At 36.6% G+C, this 14,861-nt stretch overlaps 2 protein-coding genes across 2 annotated transcripts; both read left to right on the top strand.

The window, feature by feature from the left end:
- The first annotated feature begins 2,948 nt into the window (after nucleotides 1–2,948).
- LOC116297650 (uncharacterized) lies at nucleotides 2,949–4,084 on the top strand. Its single transcript, XM_089026327.1, has 2 exons — nucleotides 2,949–3,639; nucleotides 3,904–4,084. The coding sequence occupies exons 1-2, from the start codon at nucleotides 3,116–3,118 to the stop codon at nucleotides 4,082–4,084; spliced, it is 705 nt and encodes a 234-aa protein (XP_088882453.1). The 5' UTR covers nucleotides 2,949–3,115.
- Nucleotides 4,085–9,319: 5,235 nt separating this feature from the next.
- Nucleotides 9,320–14,394, top strand: LOC148912867 (cytolysin tenebrosin-B-like). The gene is made up of 3 exons (XM_089026695.1): nucleotides 9,320–9,446; nucleotides 12,782–12,893; nucleotides 13,693–14,394. Exons 2-3 carry the CDS (start codon nucleotides 12,800–12,802, stop codon nucleotides 14,241–14,243), a joined length of 645 nt encoding a protein of 214 aa, XP_088882821.1. The 5' UTR covers nucleotides 9,320–9,446; nucleotides 12,782–12,799; the 3' UTR covers nucleotides 14,244–14,394.
- Nucleotides 14,395–14,861: the final 467 nt, after the last annotated feature.

The raw sequence follows: 14,861 nt of genomic DNA, 5'->3' as shown, positions 1-14,861 counted from the left end.
AAATATTAATAAACAAAACAAACCACAGACACACAGAATGACGAAGCGCTCGTGCCATGCATCACATGATCGTCAATGCTCGCGCATGCATGAAGCCAACGTGAGCTTAAAACTTTCAAGCTGTTTCCTTGTTTTTAGATGGTTTTTAGATTGAATCGTAAAAACGAATCGCTTATATACTTTCCATTTACTGTCCTTTTATTGATCATAGAGGACGTTTTGAAATGTTAAATGATTTCATTTTAGTTTTGAACATTTTAAGACGTCATCTATAATCAACAAGACGAAGAAAAGCAAAGGAAAGTCTATGACCGATTTGTTAACTCCATGACCATTCTATTTTTCTATTTTTTAAAATAATTTTTAGTATGTCATTGTTTATTTTTCTTCTTGTTTTTAATTTTCATTTACAACTTTTATTGACCGTACTTTCATCCATGATCAATGACCTGTACTTAAGTTCACGCTAATAGTCATCATGTGTGATGAGTCTACGTTTCTCCCTCCAAAACAAAAGGAAAATAGAGCGTTTTCGAATTCATTCACGTGAGAAGGCAGCCATAAACAATAGAAACTTTCTGCACAGTATTTGCATAAAAATAGAGTTCAATTCCCGGAGGATAGAAAATGTATTGTTTTGGTACCCCATAATGGCCGCTGTGACGTCACCTGAAAACGCTCTATAGGCTCTACTAGCAGGGAACGCTCGGCCGTTCACAGCGCGAGAAACTCTATATTCAAGTCCAAAATTAGACTAAACTCCGATATTCACTTTGCCTTCAATAATTAAATATTTGATTTGATAATTAAATATCCTAGGCAGCTTATCCAAACTTGAAGACTTCACATGGATGTATCATTAACATATTAGACGTCCACGGCAACCGACCGCTTTCAAGCCATTCAGCCTACTGCATTACCAAGGCTGGTCTTCAAATGTGTACCTTAGCGCTGGCCAAGGATTTTGCTCCTCATGTGAGAGTCAATGGTATATCTCCGGGGGCGATACTATGGAAAGAAAGCGAAGAAGGGGCCTCTGCTTCAGAAGCCACTGAAGCGAAGCATAGTGAGATTCTCAAGGCGATCCCTATGGGTAGGAGAGGGAAACCAAGTGATATTGCGTCAGTGGTTGAGTTCCTTGCTGGTGGTGCTGGGTATGTCACAGGGCAGGTGATCAGTGTTGATGGAGGGAGAACGCTGAACCAGTGACTATCTTGAAGCCTTCAATATTAAGGAGGAGGGGGAGGGGGAGGGGGAGGGGAAGGAGGGATGGAAATCTTCAAATTTCATCGAACCCTCAAAGAACCTGTGAGAAAAACCCGGAGAAAAACCCTAGAAGCAAAGGAGAGCCCAACGAACTCTATACTCACATGTGATGCCGGAAAACTTAGATCAGCCCAGAGGTTGTTTCAGGGTTCGATCTGTGAGTTAGCCATGCCTGACTTAGTTCAGCCCAGAGGTTGTTTCAGGGTTTGTTCTGTGAGTTAGCCATACCCTGACTTAGATCAGCCCAGAGGTTGTTTCAGGGTTCAATCTGTGAGTTAGCCATGCCCTGACTTAGATCAGCCCAGAGGTTGTTTCAGGGTTCGATCTGTGAGTTAGCCATGTCCTGACTTAGATCAGCCCAGAGGTTGTTTCAGGGTTCAATCTCTGAGTTAGTCGTGTCCTGACTTAGATCAGCCCAGAGGTTGTTTCAGGGTTTGTTCTGTGAGTTAGCCATGCCCTGCCTTAGATTTGCTAAGAGGTTGTCTTAGGCCTCGATAAATAAGATTGATTTTTGATATTTTGCCTCTTTGATTAATGTTTGATTTCTGTATTCACTAAAAATAAATCTCAAAATAAATAAAAATAAACCATTAGAATTCTCATTAGTCTTTATCAAGGCCCGGGAGGGGGACGGATTAGATGTGGTTCAACGTGTTTTGCCAACTCTATCAGTATTTTACGCCTCCCTCTGGAAGAAGGTAAACTGTCAGCCACGTTGAAATGTCTTCTCGCAATTGCTTTGCTTCGAGCACATTCGCTTTTCGTTTATCTTTTTCGACATATGGACTTTATAGATGCCATATGCGATTTATCGTATTTATCAGTATCAGTATCAGTGTCATTCCGCTATTTCCAACTATAAGTTGATCAGCAGGGACTATATAGTCTACACAGAGCCAAAGTTCTGATGTAGTAGTCCTTTTAGAACTTTTCTGTCTTGTGTAGATTTCTTAGCTTGGTGTTTATCAACATTAAGAAGTTGACTAATTTTGATCCATGGATCTCTAACATATTTAGCAGATGGAATTGCAAACAGCAACTGTTTCGTTAAATTTGAATTTGGTCTTCTACAAACATGTGCAATGTACTTCAAGTAGCGTATGTATATAAAATCACGAAGTGCCAGGGTTCCCACTATTCTCTCCAGGTCTAAGTTCCTATATTTAAAGGCAAACGTTTCTTCTCCGTCACTATTCATTTTCCTTTCCCAGCCATTCCGTACCATTCTTCTTAGTAGACCAAACCAACAGGATTCAAGCTTTTTCAGTTCATCTTCATTTGGTAGTTCAGCCTCAGTACAGTAAGTAAGTCTGGATCTGATACAGGATTCCAAGAGTTTTCTGCGTGTATTCATAGATACTTTATGATCTGTAAGGACGTTCTTGAGCTCGTGGAATTTTCCTGTTGCACTTATAGGTTTCAAGCATTCCCAAGAGAGTTAAAAGACAAAAGTATAGCCGCAGAAATTCTTTAAACGGCCTCTTTGTTTGCTTTGAAGGCAATAATTATTCCGTGTTTGGATTTTTTCGGTAGCAATGCCAAAAAAAATGAATGTAAATTGATTTCCTTTCATTCTCTCCTCTTTTATAATTTCCTTCAATAAAAAAGTTTTTAAAGGCCTGCATTTCATATGATATAAAACACACTAAATCCAATACTAACTGAAGAAAAAGCCTTTATTTGACTGACCCAGGCAAAGCATCATTTAAAAAAAAAAAAAGCAACAAAATGGTAGTATTTCTACACCATCTCCACACCTTCGAATTCTTCGAATTGGTCTTCGGCCCAAACTCTAACTTCAAGTACCTCGAAAACTCCAGTACACAAGTACACAGAATTAGAAGACCTAATGATACTTCAAGCAATAGAACAGAGAGGGAGAAACTGGAAAAGCGTCCTGAAATTTTTGTGCGAGCATGTAGACGTTCTGGGAAAGACAGGAGAATTTTATAAGAACGTGGATGTCAATGATAAACGAATGCAAGAACGTATTCGCAAAAGAGCGGCGAAACTCTTGGACGGTGAAAAAAGGTATTACATCGTTCATGTGTGCATGAAGCTATTACATATATACAAATTGATACTAACGAATTTCCTCCGACATATTAGCCAAAGAATGCAATTGAAGACAAGCATTGAGAATGAATACTACAGTGCAGGTGACATGGATGATGACAAACAGCTTCATTTGGCGGTGGGGAACGAGAACATAGATGATGAACTTTGCGAAGTGGCAGAGAGTATAAAGCAAAGAGACAGGAAATACGTTTTAAACAACCAGGCTGCCGGTAGTGGAAGCCATGTAGCTCAACCGAAAGATGTGCTGAATGTAATTAAGAGAACAGCCGAAAAAGAAAAAAGCGAAGAACAAAGGTTTGGAATTAAAACTTAGGCCCAGCCTTCACAATTTCCTGTTAAAAAATCATATTAAAACATTTATACAAAGCACACGTGATGCTTAAATGTAGATGCTCGAACACCGCACCGTGCGTTTCTCATGGTCATTACATTTACACGCTCGCTCAAAACTAAGGCACAGTACCAGTAACCATTGTTTGTTTTAAACACTAAAACATGATATTAAATGCATGTTTTTATGTGAATTACTTGTTAACAGAGAGCTTGTTTATATTGCAGGAAAAGAAAGAAAGCCAAGAAGTCATCTCCAACAGCCACAGTCACGAGCAAGATGGAAGCGCTTCTAGATAAGCTTCCACAATTCCTTGATACGGCAAACAAGGCTGCTGAAGCCCATAGCGACGCCATAGAAAAATGGAAAAAGAAAAACGGGTTGATATCTGATGATAGTGATGAATAAAGATATTTAAAACTAAATCGAAGTATTTATGTATATATATATATATATATATATATATATATTTTTTTTTTGATTTTCTAAGCATACAGACCACGAGCTGTTTGCAGGCAAATATGGTTTCCTTTTTAAGGGACAAGGTATATGAAATCTCTGTTGATTGTGCGACGCTCTTCAGTTAATGGATAGCCCATATATGAAGAAAGTAGAATAAAGTTAAAGATGAAATTGCTGCGAATAAATACTGAACTTTTTGAGTTTAAGCATGCTTACTTTTGGAGATTATATGCTAATCCTTCTATATAAATAACCCCCGTCCCCAATCCCTATTGCTCTTTAGAAAGACAAACGCGATATGGAAAAAAAACCTGTGAAGTTCCCTAAGAGTGCTATCATCTATTTGACTGTAAATACATGCAACAATTTTATTTTATTTTTGCACGCAATCAAACTCGAGAAATATTATTTACACATATTCTTGTAAATTACAGTTATTCCAGGACATTCTAACCCCTCTAATTGGAATCAGTAATATTTTTAGCTATGGTTTTGTTCTCATTCACTTAACTCGAACAATGAATTCCAATTCAGCCGGAATTCCGCTAAATCGGAAAACCCTACTCTAACCCTTGCAAACCAGTGAAGTGTGGAATGAAACTCGGTTAGAAAAAGCATTACGCCCAAACTTACCAGCTTTATTACCCCCTAGTTTTTAACGATATTTTCATGTATTATTAACTAAACAGATTGAAAGCCGTATTTTCCTTTAGGCTGAATTAAATTAGTTTCGAAGTTCAGGCTATTTTGCTACTAACCTACGCCATTGAAGCACGGAATACTGCCGACTGAGTAGCTGTATGAAAACTAATAAATGTTTGAATTACAAACAATGATGATCTTAAAAATCTTCTTTTTGGCGCTCAATTATATGCTATAATCAGACAAAGTCGTGGATTCAAGCTTCAGTGAATACGTACAATTCACAAGTTAAAATCGAAGTTAAAAGGCAGTTTATTTGATTATGTTTAGAGGCTGAACCGAGAGACAAGAAAAAGAAGAGCTACAGAGAAGTGGCTAGTGATGTAAAGGAAGCGCATAAAGAATTGTGCAGTAAGGCAGCGTGGATACACTCGAACGTGTAAACAATTTGCTCACTAACGTGGAAAACAAATCAAGAAGGTACACTGAAACTAAAATGAAGAATTTGTTTCAATTGATCATCAGTTTTGTAATGTTTCGTTTATCATTTAGATTATGTAAGGTATACTATTAGATTTAGTAAAGAAATAAACACATATGATTACTTGCGTGCGTGATTATATCCGTTCAATACAGGCCCGTAGCTAGGATTTTTGTTGGGGGGGTGCTAATTTACCAACCATATACTTTATTCTTTTAAAGTCCCATAGGACGCATAGCTATAGATAAATTATTAAAGTAAAATTGATTTTTTTTACTTAGTTGTACGTGAAAATATCATACCAGCCAAAATCTCACTTGCTTAAAAAGCGGACCTTTAGCTCGCGTGGGGGGGTGCGAACGCACCCCCTGCACCCCCCCCCCCCCCCCTCGCTACGGGCATGCAATAGAACGCTTTCACATTACCCACGTTTTAAATGCAAATGAGCTTAATACCCCATTATTCACACCTAAACGTGTTTAGTTAAACTATGTTTTCATTAGGAAAAAAATTGAGAAACTAGAAACCTACAATATAATGAAACTTCCTAAAATAATGTCAGAACAAGACAAAGGATAGTTGACATGCATTATTTCACCAAAGATTGTGCAGTGTTCGTAGATAGTTTTCCAAACCTGTTTAGTTAAACCACTTTAAAACATGTTTAAGCCTTGGTGTGAATGGGGTATAAGATTAAATTAATATGCTAATGTGACAAACTCGTGGATACACATTCCGGGAAATAAGTTCAATTCACAAGTTAAAATCGAAGTTAAAAGACAGTTTATTTGATTATATTTAGAGGCTGAACCGAGACAAGAAGAGGAAGAGCTACAGAAAGTGGCTAGTGATGTGAAGGAAGTGCCTAAAGAATAGGCCTTTTACAACAACAGCTCACGTGACCCTACCCCCTGTAAAAAGAGACGTTGTGTCAAAATGAACACCAGAAATCGAAAGAGCACCTCGATATTAGTAAGAAGACAAAGTTTTAGCTTATAATGTTGACTATAGTAGAAATGACATTAAATATAAAATTAAATATTTTATAAGGATTTGTATGGGAAAATGTGCTGGCGGGCATAGCTTGTCATGTAGCACATTTCCCCATACGAATCCTCATAAAATATTCGATTTTGTATCTAATGCCATTTCTCCTATGTTACATGTCATAAGCTGAAACTTTGCCTTCTTACTAATTTCGAGGTGCTCTTTCCATTTCTGTTGTTCATTTTGACACAACGTCTCTTTTTACGGGGGGGTAGGATCACGTGACCTGTTGTTGCAAGAGGCCTATTGTGCAGTAAAGCAGCATGGATACACTCAAACGTGTTAACAATTTGCTGACTAACGTCAAAGAGCAAATTGAGAAGGGACATTGAAATTAAAGTGAAGAATTTGTTTCAAGTAATCATCAGTCAGTTTAGGTTATTTGAATAGACCCTTTTTCTTTAATTTTCCAAATCCGTGCGCCCTGAAAGAAAAGGTGATCATTTTTTCCCTGTGGGATGCTGTATAAGTCTTTTGTTGGCACACGACGAGGCCTTAGGGTAAAAGCGGGTGTTGCTAACAATACAATATTACGGTGGCCCACAAGGGTCAAACCTTCCGTAGAAAAATAGAGATATTCCCTAGAAATTATGGGGTTACTTTTTCAGAAATAGAGTTGCTTTCTATGAAAACCAAGCTCTTCCATAGAAATCAAGCTCTTCTGTAGAAATCCGAATCTCTTTCCTACAAATTAGCGACACTATTCCGTAGAAATCAAACTCTTCCTTAGAAATTTGTGTGACTCTTCCGCAGAAATCAAACTCTTCCTTAGAAATCAGTGTGACTCTTTCGTAGAAATCAAATTTTTTCTACGAATTAGCCTGACTCTTCAGTAGAAAATGAATGCCTTCCGTAGAAAGCTCAATGGCATGCGCGAGCATGTGGCCCAAAGGACCTGGAAGTGAACATTCTTGAGTAAGAAAAGGTTGAATTCTCTTCAATAGATATAAACGACTGCTAATTTGTGAACAGATATTATCAATGTGATTATCCCAGGATAGAAAGGAATTAACTGAGATACCAGGCTAAAACGTTGATAACGACCAAACAAAATATATTGAAATGAAATGAATTTTATTTGAAATATGTCGATAATGATATGTATTATGGGCATGTTTTATTACTCACTCTTATTCTTTTCTTAATTTTATTTTTTGAGTCACATTTTTATATTGTAAAGCGTCTTTGAACATACGGATATCGACGCTATATAATTTATTCCTTATTATTATTATTATTCATTTATTAAACGAGCGACAGACCAGACGGACGACATTATTTCAAAATTCTTATTTATTTTTTATTTTTTTCGCAAAAACCAACTTCTAAATTCCAATTGGAACTACAGTGGATGAAGAGCCACTCTGTGGAAAAGCCACTGCTAAATCCTATTTATTTTATTATTTTTATTTTATTTATTAAATTCTTCATTTCAATTTGCCTGTCCCTTTTTAATTTGGCTCTTGTTAACACTTTCGAGTGTATCCATAACATTTCTTTATGATCTTCACCAGCCACTAGCTTCTCTGTAGCTCTTTCATTTCTGCTTCTCGTTTCAGCCTACAGATAAATAAACTGTCTTTTAACTTCGAATTTAAATTGCGAATTGAACATATTCACCGAAGCACATGTTGTTTTACCCTCAAGGTCATTATCATGTAAAACGTCGGTTATGTTAGATTAATGCCATCGAAATATCGTAGAAAAGTTATGAGCTGAAAACTGTCTATCATTTTTTTTATTCTTTAACATGACTTTAGTTTATTTATCTATTTATTTATTTATTTATTAGTTTCGCCATATATTAAACTGGAAATATAATAAGTGAAAAAAAATACTGTGATATATATGACAGGGTGATCGCAACAGCGTTAAGCCAATTACTGCGGGCCCAAAGTAATGTCTTAAATGAAACTTAGTGCATAAAGATAATTGAAGTAGATATATTGAGACATTTGAATCAAATAACTAACAACAGGAGGTAGCAAGAGTGAGGCTTCTGCAAGAGTTACATTTTAAACAAACTGTTTTAAAAGTACGTGGGTCGTAACAGTTGTAACTGTCCAGTGACGTTACGTAGTAACTTAACATGGCGCGTTTAAATGTGTTGAGTTTGTCCATGTTTAGGTTTAGGTCATCAGCGAGAGCGTTCCATATTCTAGTTGTCCTGATGAGATAGGATTTCTGGTACGTAGAAGTCTTGCACTGACGTACTGCGTACTTGACAACATTACTGTTTGATGATCTTGTTGGTCGTGTACGTCGAGGAACAGGTAGTAGATTAGGCTTCACGTGTATCAGGTTGTGCGTTAGTTTAAAGAAAAAATCATGTCAAGGTATTCATGCCAGTAAGTTATTGGTAGTAAAGACAGAGTTTTCAATCTCAAACTGTAAGAGACGGTGGATGAGAATGGCAGTTTGAGAATGTATCTTGTGGCACGTCGTTGCGTTCTCTCAACTCTTGATATTAGTTCAATAGACTGTGGTGCCCATATATATTTGTGATGCGTATCCAAAGTGAGCACGAACGAGAGTAAGATACAGCGTTCGTCTCACGGAAATACTTTGGATGTATCGAGTATTTCTTCTGACGAAGCCCAGCAGTTTGTTAGCTTTAGTGGTCTAGAAGAAAAAAACACGTCCAGTATTGCAACTAGACTCAAGTAGTAAATATGCTTTACTAGTTAAGTCTATTGGTGAATTACCACAGGGGTCCCAGAAAAAAATATCCGCCCCTTGGTATTAAAATACGATATAAACGTGGGGTGGAGGGGGAGAGGGAGAGGGGGTTCAAACCAAATGAAATGAGTCTTTAGGTAATATCATAGCTAGTTCAAAAAAATCAAAAAGATGCATTAGCGACTCACATTCAGAGTGGCTTCATAAGTAAGCTTTTAATCACGAATATTCTAGTTCTAGTTTGGTCGCATAATAAGCCATTTCCCGACATGCATAGCGGCCCTAGAGTCTTAAGGGTTTCTCCCAATGAAAAATCGCCACATTTTTTGAACCCAGCCAACCACATAATGACAAATAGTGATGATGGGTATTTATTCCCAGGAAGTTTGGATTCTTACTAGTCTTGTTAGGACACTCCAAGAGAAGGAACAAGTCAAGTAGAGACCGTGCTTCTTAAAGGTAAAGCAAGCTTTGATGATATTCTATTGAGTATGATACTTCAGATAGGATAGAACAATTTCTAAGCTTTCCCCGTCTACAGCGTCATCAGTGATTGGGCGGGTAGAAAAGCAAACAAAATGGTCTTAATAGAATACACTTCCTCTATATATTACAAGCATGCTGCTGAAGGACATCTTCATTGTATTAAATTTATTTATTTATTTTTATTATTTTTTTAATATCTTTATTGGCCTTCAAAATCACAATAAACAGAAAAAATAACATACATACTATAGAAAAAATAATAATAATACAAAAGAGAAGGACTTTTTTTGGTGGGGGGGACTTTTTATTTTATTTTATACAATCAAGAAATACTGCTTGCCAATGAACGAATGCATGCATGTGCATTGCATCTGTGTGTGTTGACCGTATTCTGTTCCAATTTGTTTCATTTCGATTTTATGTTTGAATCAAGAAAGCAGGGATATTCAATTGAAGAGTAGATGTGACCACAATTGAAGGTTCCTGAGCCATAAAATCAGTTCCTAGTTATGATTAAATCTAATTAATTCTAATTTTCACTCAAATACTTGTAATATGTTATTTGTTATTTGTTATCACTATTTACCACTGCACTGACTGTAGGTACTTCATTGGCGCAGCTTAACGGGGTTTTATTGAGAGCGATGAGAAGGCGCCTTTAGTAGCTGTCTATGTATGACTAACTTTAAGGTGGCTCGATGCAAATAAACAGCGCTTCTCATGCGAATTTTTAAACTCTACAGACTCAATTCTCAATTCTTATGCGATTGTTCTTTCGAAACTTTCGAAGTGCACGCGTAATACTAAAGTGCTTATGAGCCTTTACACAATATTTTCAGAATTGATTCTTTAAATAGTGAATATTTCATTGTGAAAATATTTCGCCCTTTGAATGTCGGATTTTTGAGATACGAAGGTTTATAATTCCAATATGTTAATGACTATGACGTAACATAAGGGATTTGAGTTATTTCGTGACAATTTTTAACATTGAACGCTGGACATTTTTTGAAAACAAATTTGTAAGAACCTTTACGTGAGTCACGAGTAAAAGGGTAATGCTTTTAAAATACTGTATTCCAGAACGAGTGCAGTGCTGTATATTAAATGATCCCTTATGTTACGTCATAGTCATTAACATATTGGGAATATAAATCCTCGTATCTTAAAGACCCGACGTTCAAATGACGAAGTATTTTCACAATCAACTATCCACTATCTAAAGAATCAATTCTGAAAATATTGTGCGAAGGCTCATAAGCACTTTAATGGAGATGATAGAAAAAAAGGTTGGAATTTTACGCGAATCATGAACAAATTTGCGAACAACAAAACACCATTTATATATTGATATATTGATATATTGATATATTGATATATTGATATATTGATATATTGATATATTGATATATTGATATATTGATATATTGATATATTGATATATTGATATATTGATATATTGATATATTGATATATTGATATATTGATATATTGATATATTGATATATTGATATATTGATATATTGATATATTGATATATTGATATATTGATATATTGATATATTGATATATTGATATATTGATATATTGATATATTGATATATTGATATATTGATATATTGATATATTGATATATTGATATATTGATATATTGATATATTGATATATTGATATATTGATATATTGATATATTGATATATTGATATATTGATATATTGATATATTGATATATTGATATATTGATATATTGATATATTGATATATTGATATATTGATATATTGATATATTGATAAAAAATAAAACAAAGCCTTAATCCAAGCTTGGGGCTGTGAGTGGAACACTTTGCAGAGGCAGTGGGGAAGTGTTGACGTCAGAACTAGGCTTGGCTGATCTGATTCTATACCTTTTAAAAAGTACAATATTTCGTAAATCAAATGGCATAGCATGCAAATGCTTGGAGACCAACAACCAAACACGAATACTTAAAAAGCTGCAATCCACATAAAGACACCAATTATTGTTTTGGCCAGCCATGCATGGCCCAATTGGCTTATTCATGCAAATTTACTGATAAAAAATCATCTATTCTGGGTAAAAGATTAAGAAATCAAACATGAATTTAAAAAAGGGCAGCTCTAGAGCAAACCCCTTCAGCCTTAACTGCACTCGAATGCCTCAAAGTAGGTTTGGAATTCTAAAATCAAACCGAATTCCTGACACCCTAGGCTCTTTCGGGCAAGTCCTGGACCAAGAGTGAAGAGTAAGTTCTGGGGGAGATGGGCATCCCATCATAGTGACCTTCTTAAAAAAACTAGACTTATGTATTAGTTTTGATCCTAATTTTCGTTTTGGGTTAACACTGAAAACCTTTTTTAAACAGTCAGAAACTGATGTACTATGATAAAATGCCTGTTTGAAGCGGTATTTTCAATCATACAAAGATGTTTTGTTGCATTTGTGTTAGAATGTTGTTTTGTCAGGCTTTTTTATAGAAAATATATGGGAAATAAGCAAATGAAGGCCTAAACCTCATTTTCGAATAAAATATTTGCTTTGGGTTAACACTTTGATTCCACTTTCATCGGTCATCTCCACTTCCAATCAAGTTAAACTTTCTGAATAACAAGATTTTAGCCTTGTACAACAGCCGTTCTTCAAGAAAATAAATTTTGACGCTCACTGCTTGAATACGAAAAGAATTCTCTCTTAATAGATATATTATTATTGTAGGATGTTATCAAAGCTCTTTTTTTCATTCTTAATATTATTCTAAATTATAGATCTGGTTACTGACATAAAAACAATTCTAAAACAATTCAGAAATTAAAAACAAAAAACAACGAAACTGTGACAGATGACCTAAGATTGATAAACGTGTAATTATCGATCTGCTAACATCTTGGTGAGCTAGCGAGCGAGCGAGCTACAGATTTTTCATATTCAGAGCCCTCACACAATAGTAACCCGTTTCTGCGCTTCGCGTATCCACGAGTTAAAAACAAAAACGAAAAAGAAAACCAAACAAAAATAAAATAATTGTTCTTATTGTTCTTTGTGTTGTTGTTCTTCTTCTTCTCCTCCTCCTCCTCCTGCTTCTTCTTCTTCTTCTTCTTCTTCTTCTTCTTCTTCTTCTTCTTCTTCTTCTTCTACTACTACTACTGCTACTACTTTTCCCCTTCTTGCTTTCTTCTTCTCAGTAAAAAAATAAAAAATAAACTTGTTGTAAACACTATCTCAAAAGGGCAATTTACTTATCTAATCTATCTCTACGTACAGCCATTTAATTTTCTCTTATTGTTTATGTCAGCTTTAACTCAGTGCAATCATGAGCCGTCTGATCATCGTGTTCATTGTCGTTACAATGATATGCGCAGCCACTGCCCTGTCGACGAAGAGGAGAATCAATAAAGAAGAAAAAGGTACGTCCAGAATATCTTGAGTAATCGTCTATAAAGCGTAGGCTTACAGAAAGCACAGGTTGTGTGTGTTGTTAATACATCACTCTCACTGCTGTGCATGGTTGTGGGATTGATCACTGGATCCGTCAACATATGAGATAGTTTGTTTAATTTGTTCTCTGCTGTGCCTCCATATTCATGTGCCTTCTCGTGTTAAGAAATGATACTCTAGGGAGTGATATGCGGTCTGAAATAGGAAAGCCTAAAGTAAAGAAGTGTAGTATATACCCGTTCGGTTCATCCAATATAGCAGTTGCTTGAACTAAAATGTGAAAACAAAACCCCACGGTAAAGTCAAAAAGAGGTTTCCGTTAGATCTTAGCGTTTTTGCCTATATTGAATTATTTAACCCAAGTTAATTGAACTAAAGCAATGTTTATGGGAAAAACAACTAAATCAGTTACCGAAAATGGTACTCGTAGTTATGTGGATTTGAAAAAATGCGCGAAGAAATTCATTAAAGATTGACCTATGCCATCTATGCTATGACCTAGGGAAACACGGGTTGTGTAGCGGTGAGAGCGTTCACCTCTCACAAGACCCGCGACCCGGGTTCGATTGCCGGACTCGGTGTCGTATATGAGTAGGGTTGTTGGTTATTTCCTGTGTGCTTTGAGGGTTTTTCTCCGGTTTTCACCTTTTTCCCGCTAAAATCTTTTAAATTCCAATTGGAACCTAGCGGAAGAAGAGCCACTCTGTGGAACGACTGCGAATTCCCAATCTATTCATTTACGCATAAATATTATTGACACTATAACAGATGAAAAAAGAAACGCAGCCGTGGCTGGAGCCGTCATTGAAGGTGCAACCCTGACCTTCGAAGTCCTGCAATCCGTGCTCAAAGCACTCGGTGATGTCAGTCGAAAGATTGCCGTCGGTATCGACAACGAGTCGGGCAGGAAGTGGACCGCAATTAACACATACTTCCGTTCTGGTACCTCTGATATCGTCCTTCCCTATGAAGTTCCACATGGTAAGGCACTGCTCTACAACGGTCAGAAAAATCGTGGTCCAGTTGCGACTGGCGTGGTTGGAGTACTTGCTTATGCCATGAGCGATGGAAACACCCTGGCCGTTTTGTTCAGCATTCCCTTTGACTATAACCTGTACAGCAACTGGTGGAATGTCAAGGTCTATAAAGGACATAGACGAGCAGACCAGAGGATGTACGAGGAACTCTACTACAATTTGTCTCCATTTCGAGGGGACAATGGCTGGCACTCCAGGGACCTTGGATATGGGTTGACGAGCCGTGGATTCATGAACAGCTCTGGACAAGCCACACTGGAAATTCGCGTGACCAAAGCTTGAGGTCTTGTTGAAAATAAATCAATTGAAATGCTACCTCAAGAATACTGATGTAAAACTAGATAGATTGAATAGATTCTAATCTTACCCTGTAAGAACAAGAAAACTAGGTCTTCCCATAACATAAAGACAAATAAAATGAAGCACCAAAAGATATTGTACTTTTATTTGTTGTTAAGTAATCGTAGAAAAGTGCACGCCATATACTTGTATCTACCCATAATCCTTGTCGACCTCAGCTTAATAGCTTTTCAGGTGACTAAGGCCCAGATCAAACGTCGGACTAACGTCGCACCGAACCTATTTAACATAGATTCGGTGGAAGGTCGACTAAGGGCCTACGTGGCGGCAAAAGTCGAACCAATGTTGATCTTAATTTACTCACCCATTGTTATTATAATTTTAATTGGACATGAAAATGCACGGGGAACACACGGACATTTGTTTGTCTTTTCCGGATTAATGCATATCCTTGTGATGGCGAAATATAGCGCTCGACCACAATTAAAGCTTGTTTTTCGTTCTTTTTTCCCTCTCTCGCAGCATTCACAATACGCAACGCTTTTGCCCGCCGTCCAGCCCGGCTCATCTTCGTTGCTCTCGTATACACCAAATTTATTG

This window comes from Actinia tenebrosa, unplaced genomic scaffold (assembly GCF_029948245.1).
Source record: "Actinia tenebrosa isolate PJP-AT-01 unplaced genomic scaffold, QUT_ActTen_1.0 PGA_scaffold10__47_contigs__length_13832649, whole genome shotgun sequence".
NCBI classification, from domain to species: domain Eukaryota; kingdom Metazoa; phylum Cnidaria; class Anthozoa; order Actiniaria; family Actiniidae; genus Actinia; species Actinia tenebrosa.
Note: the sequence above shows the minus strand (reverse complement) of the source record. Positions and strands in the feature narration are given on the sequence as shown.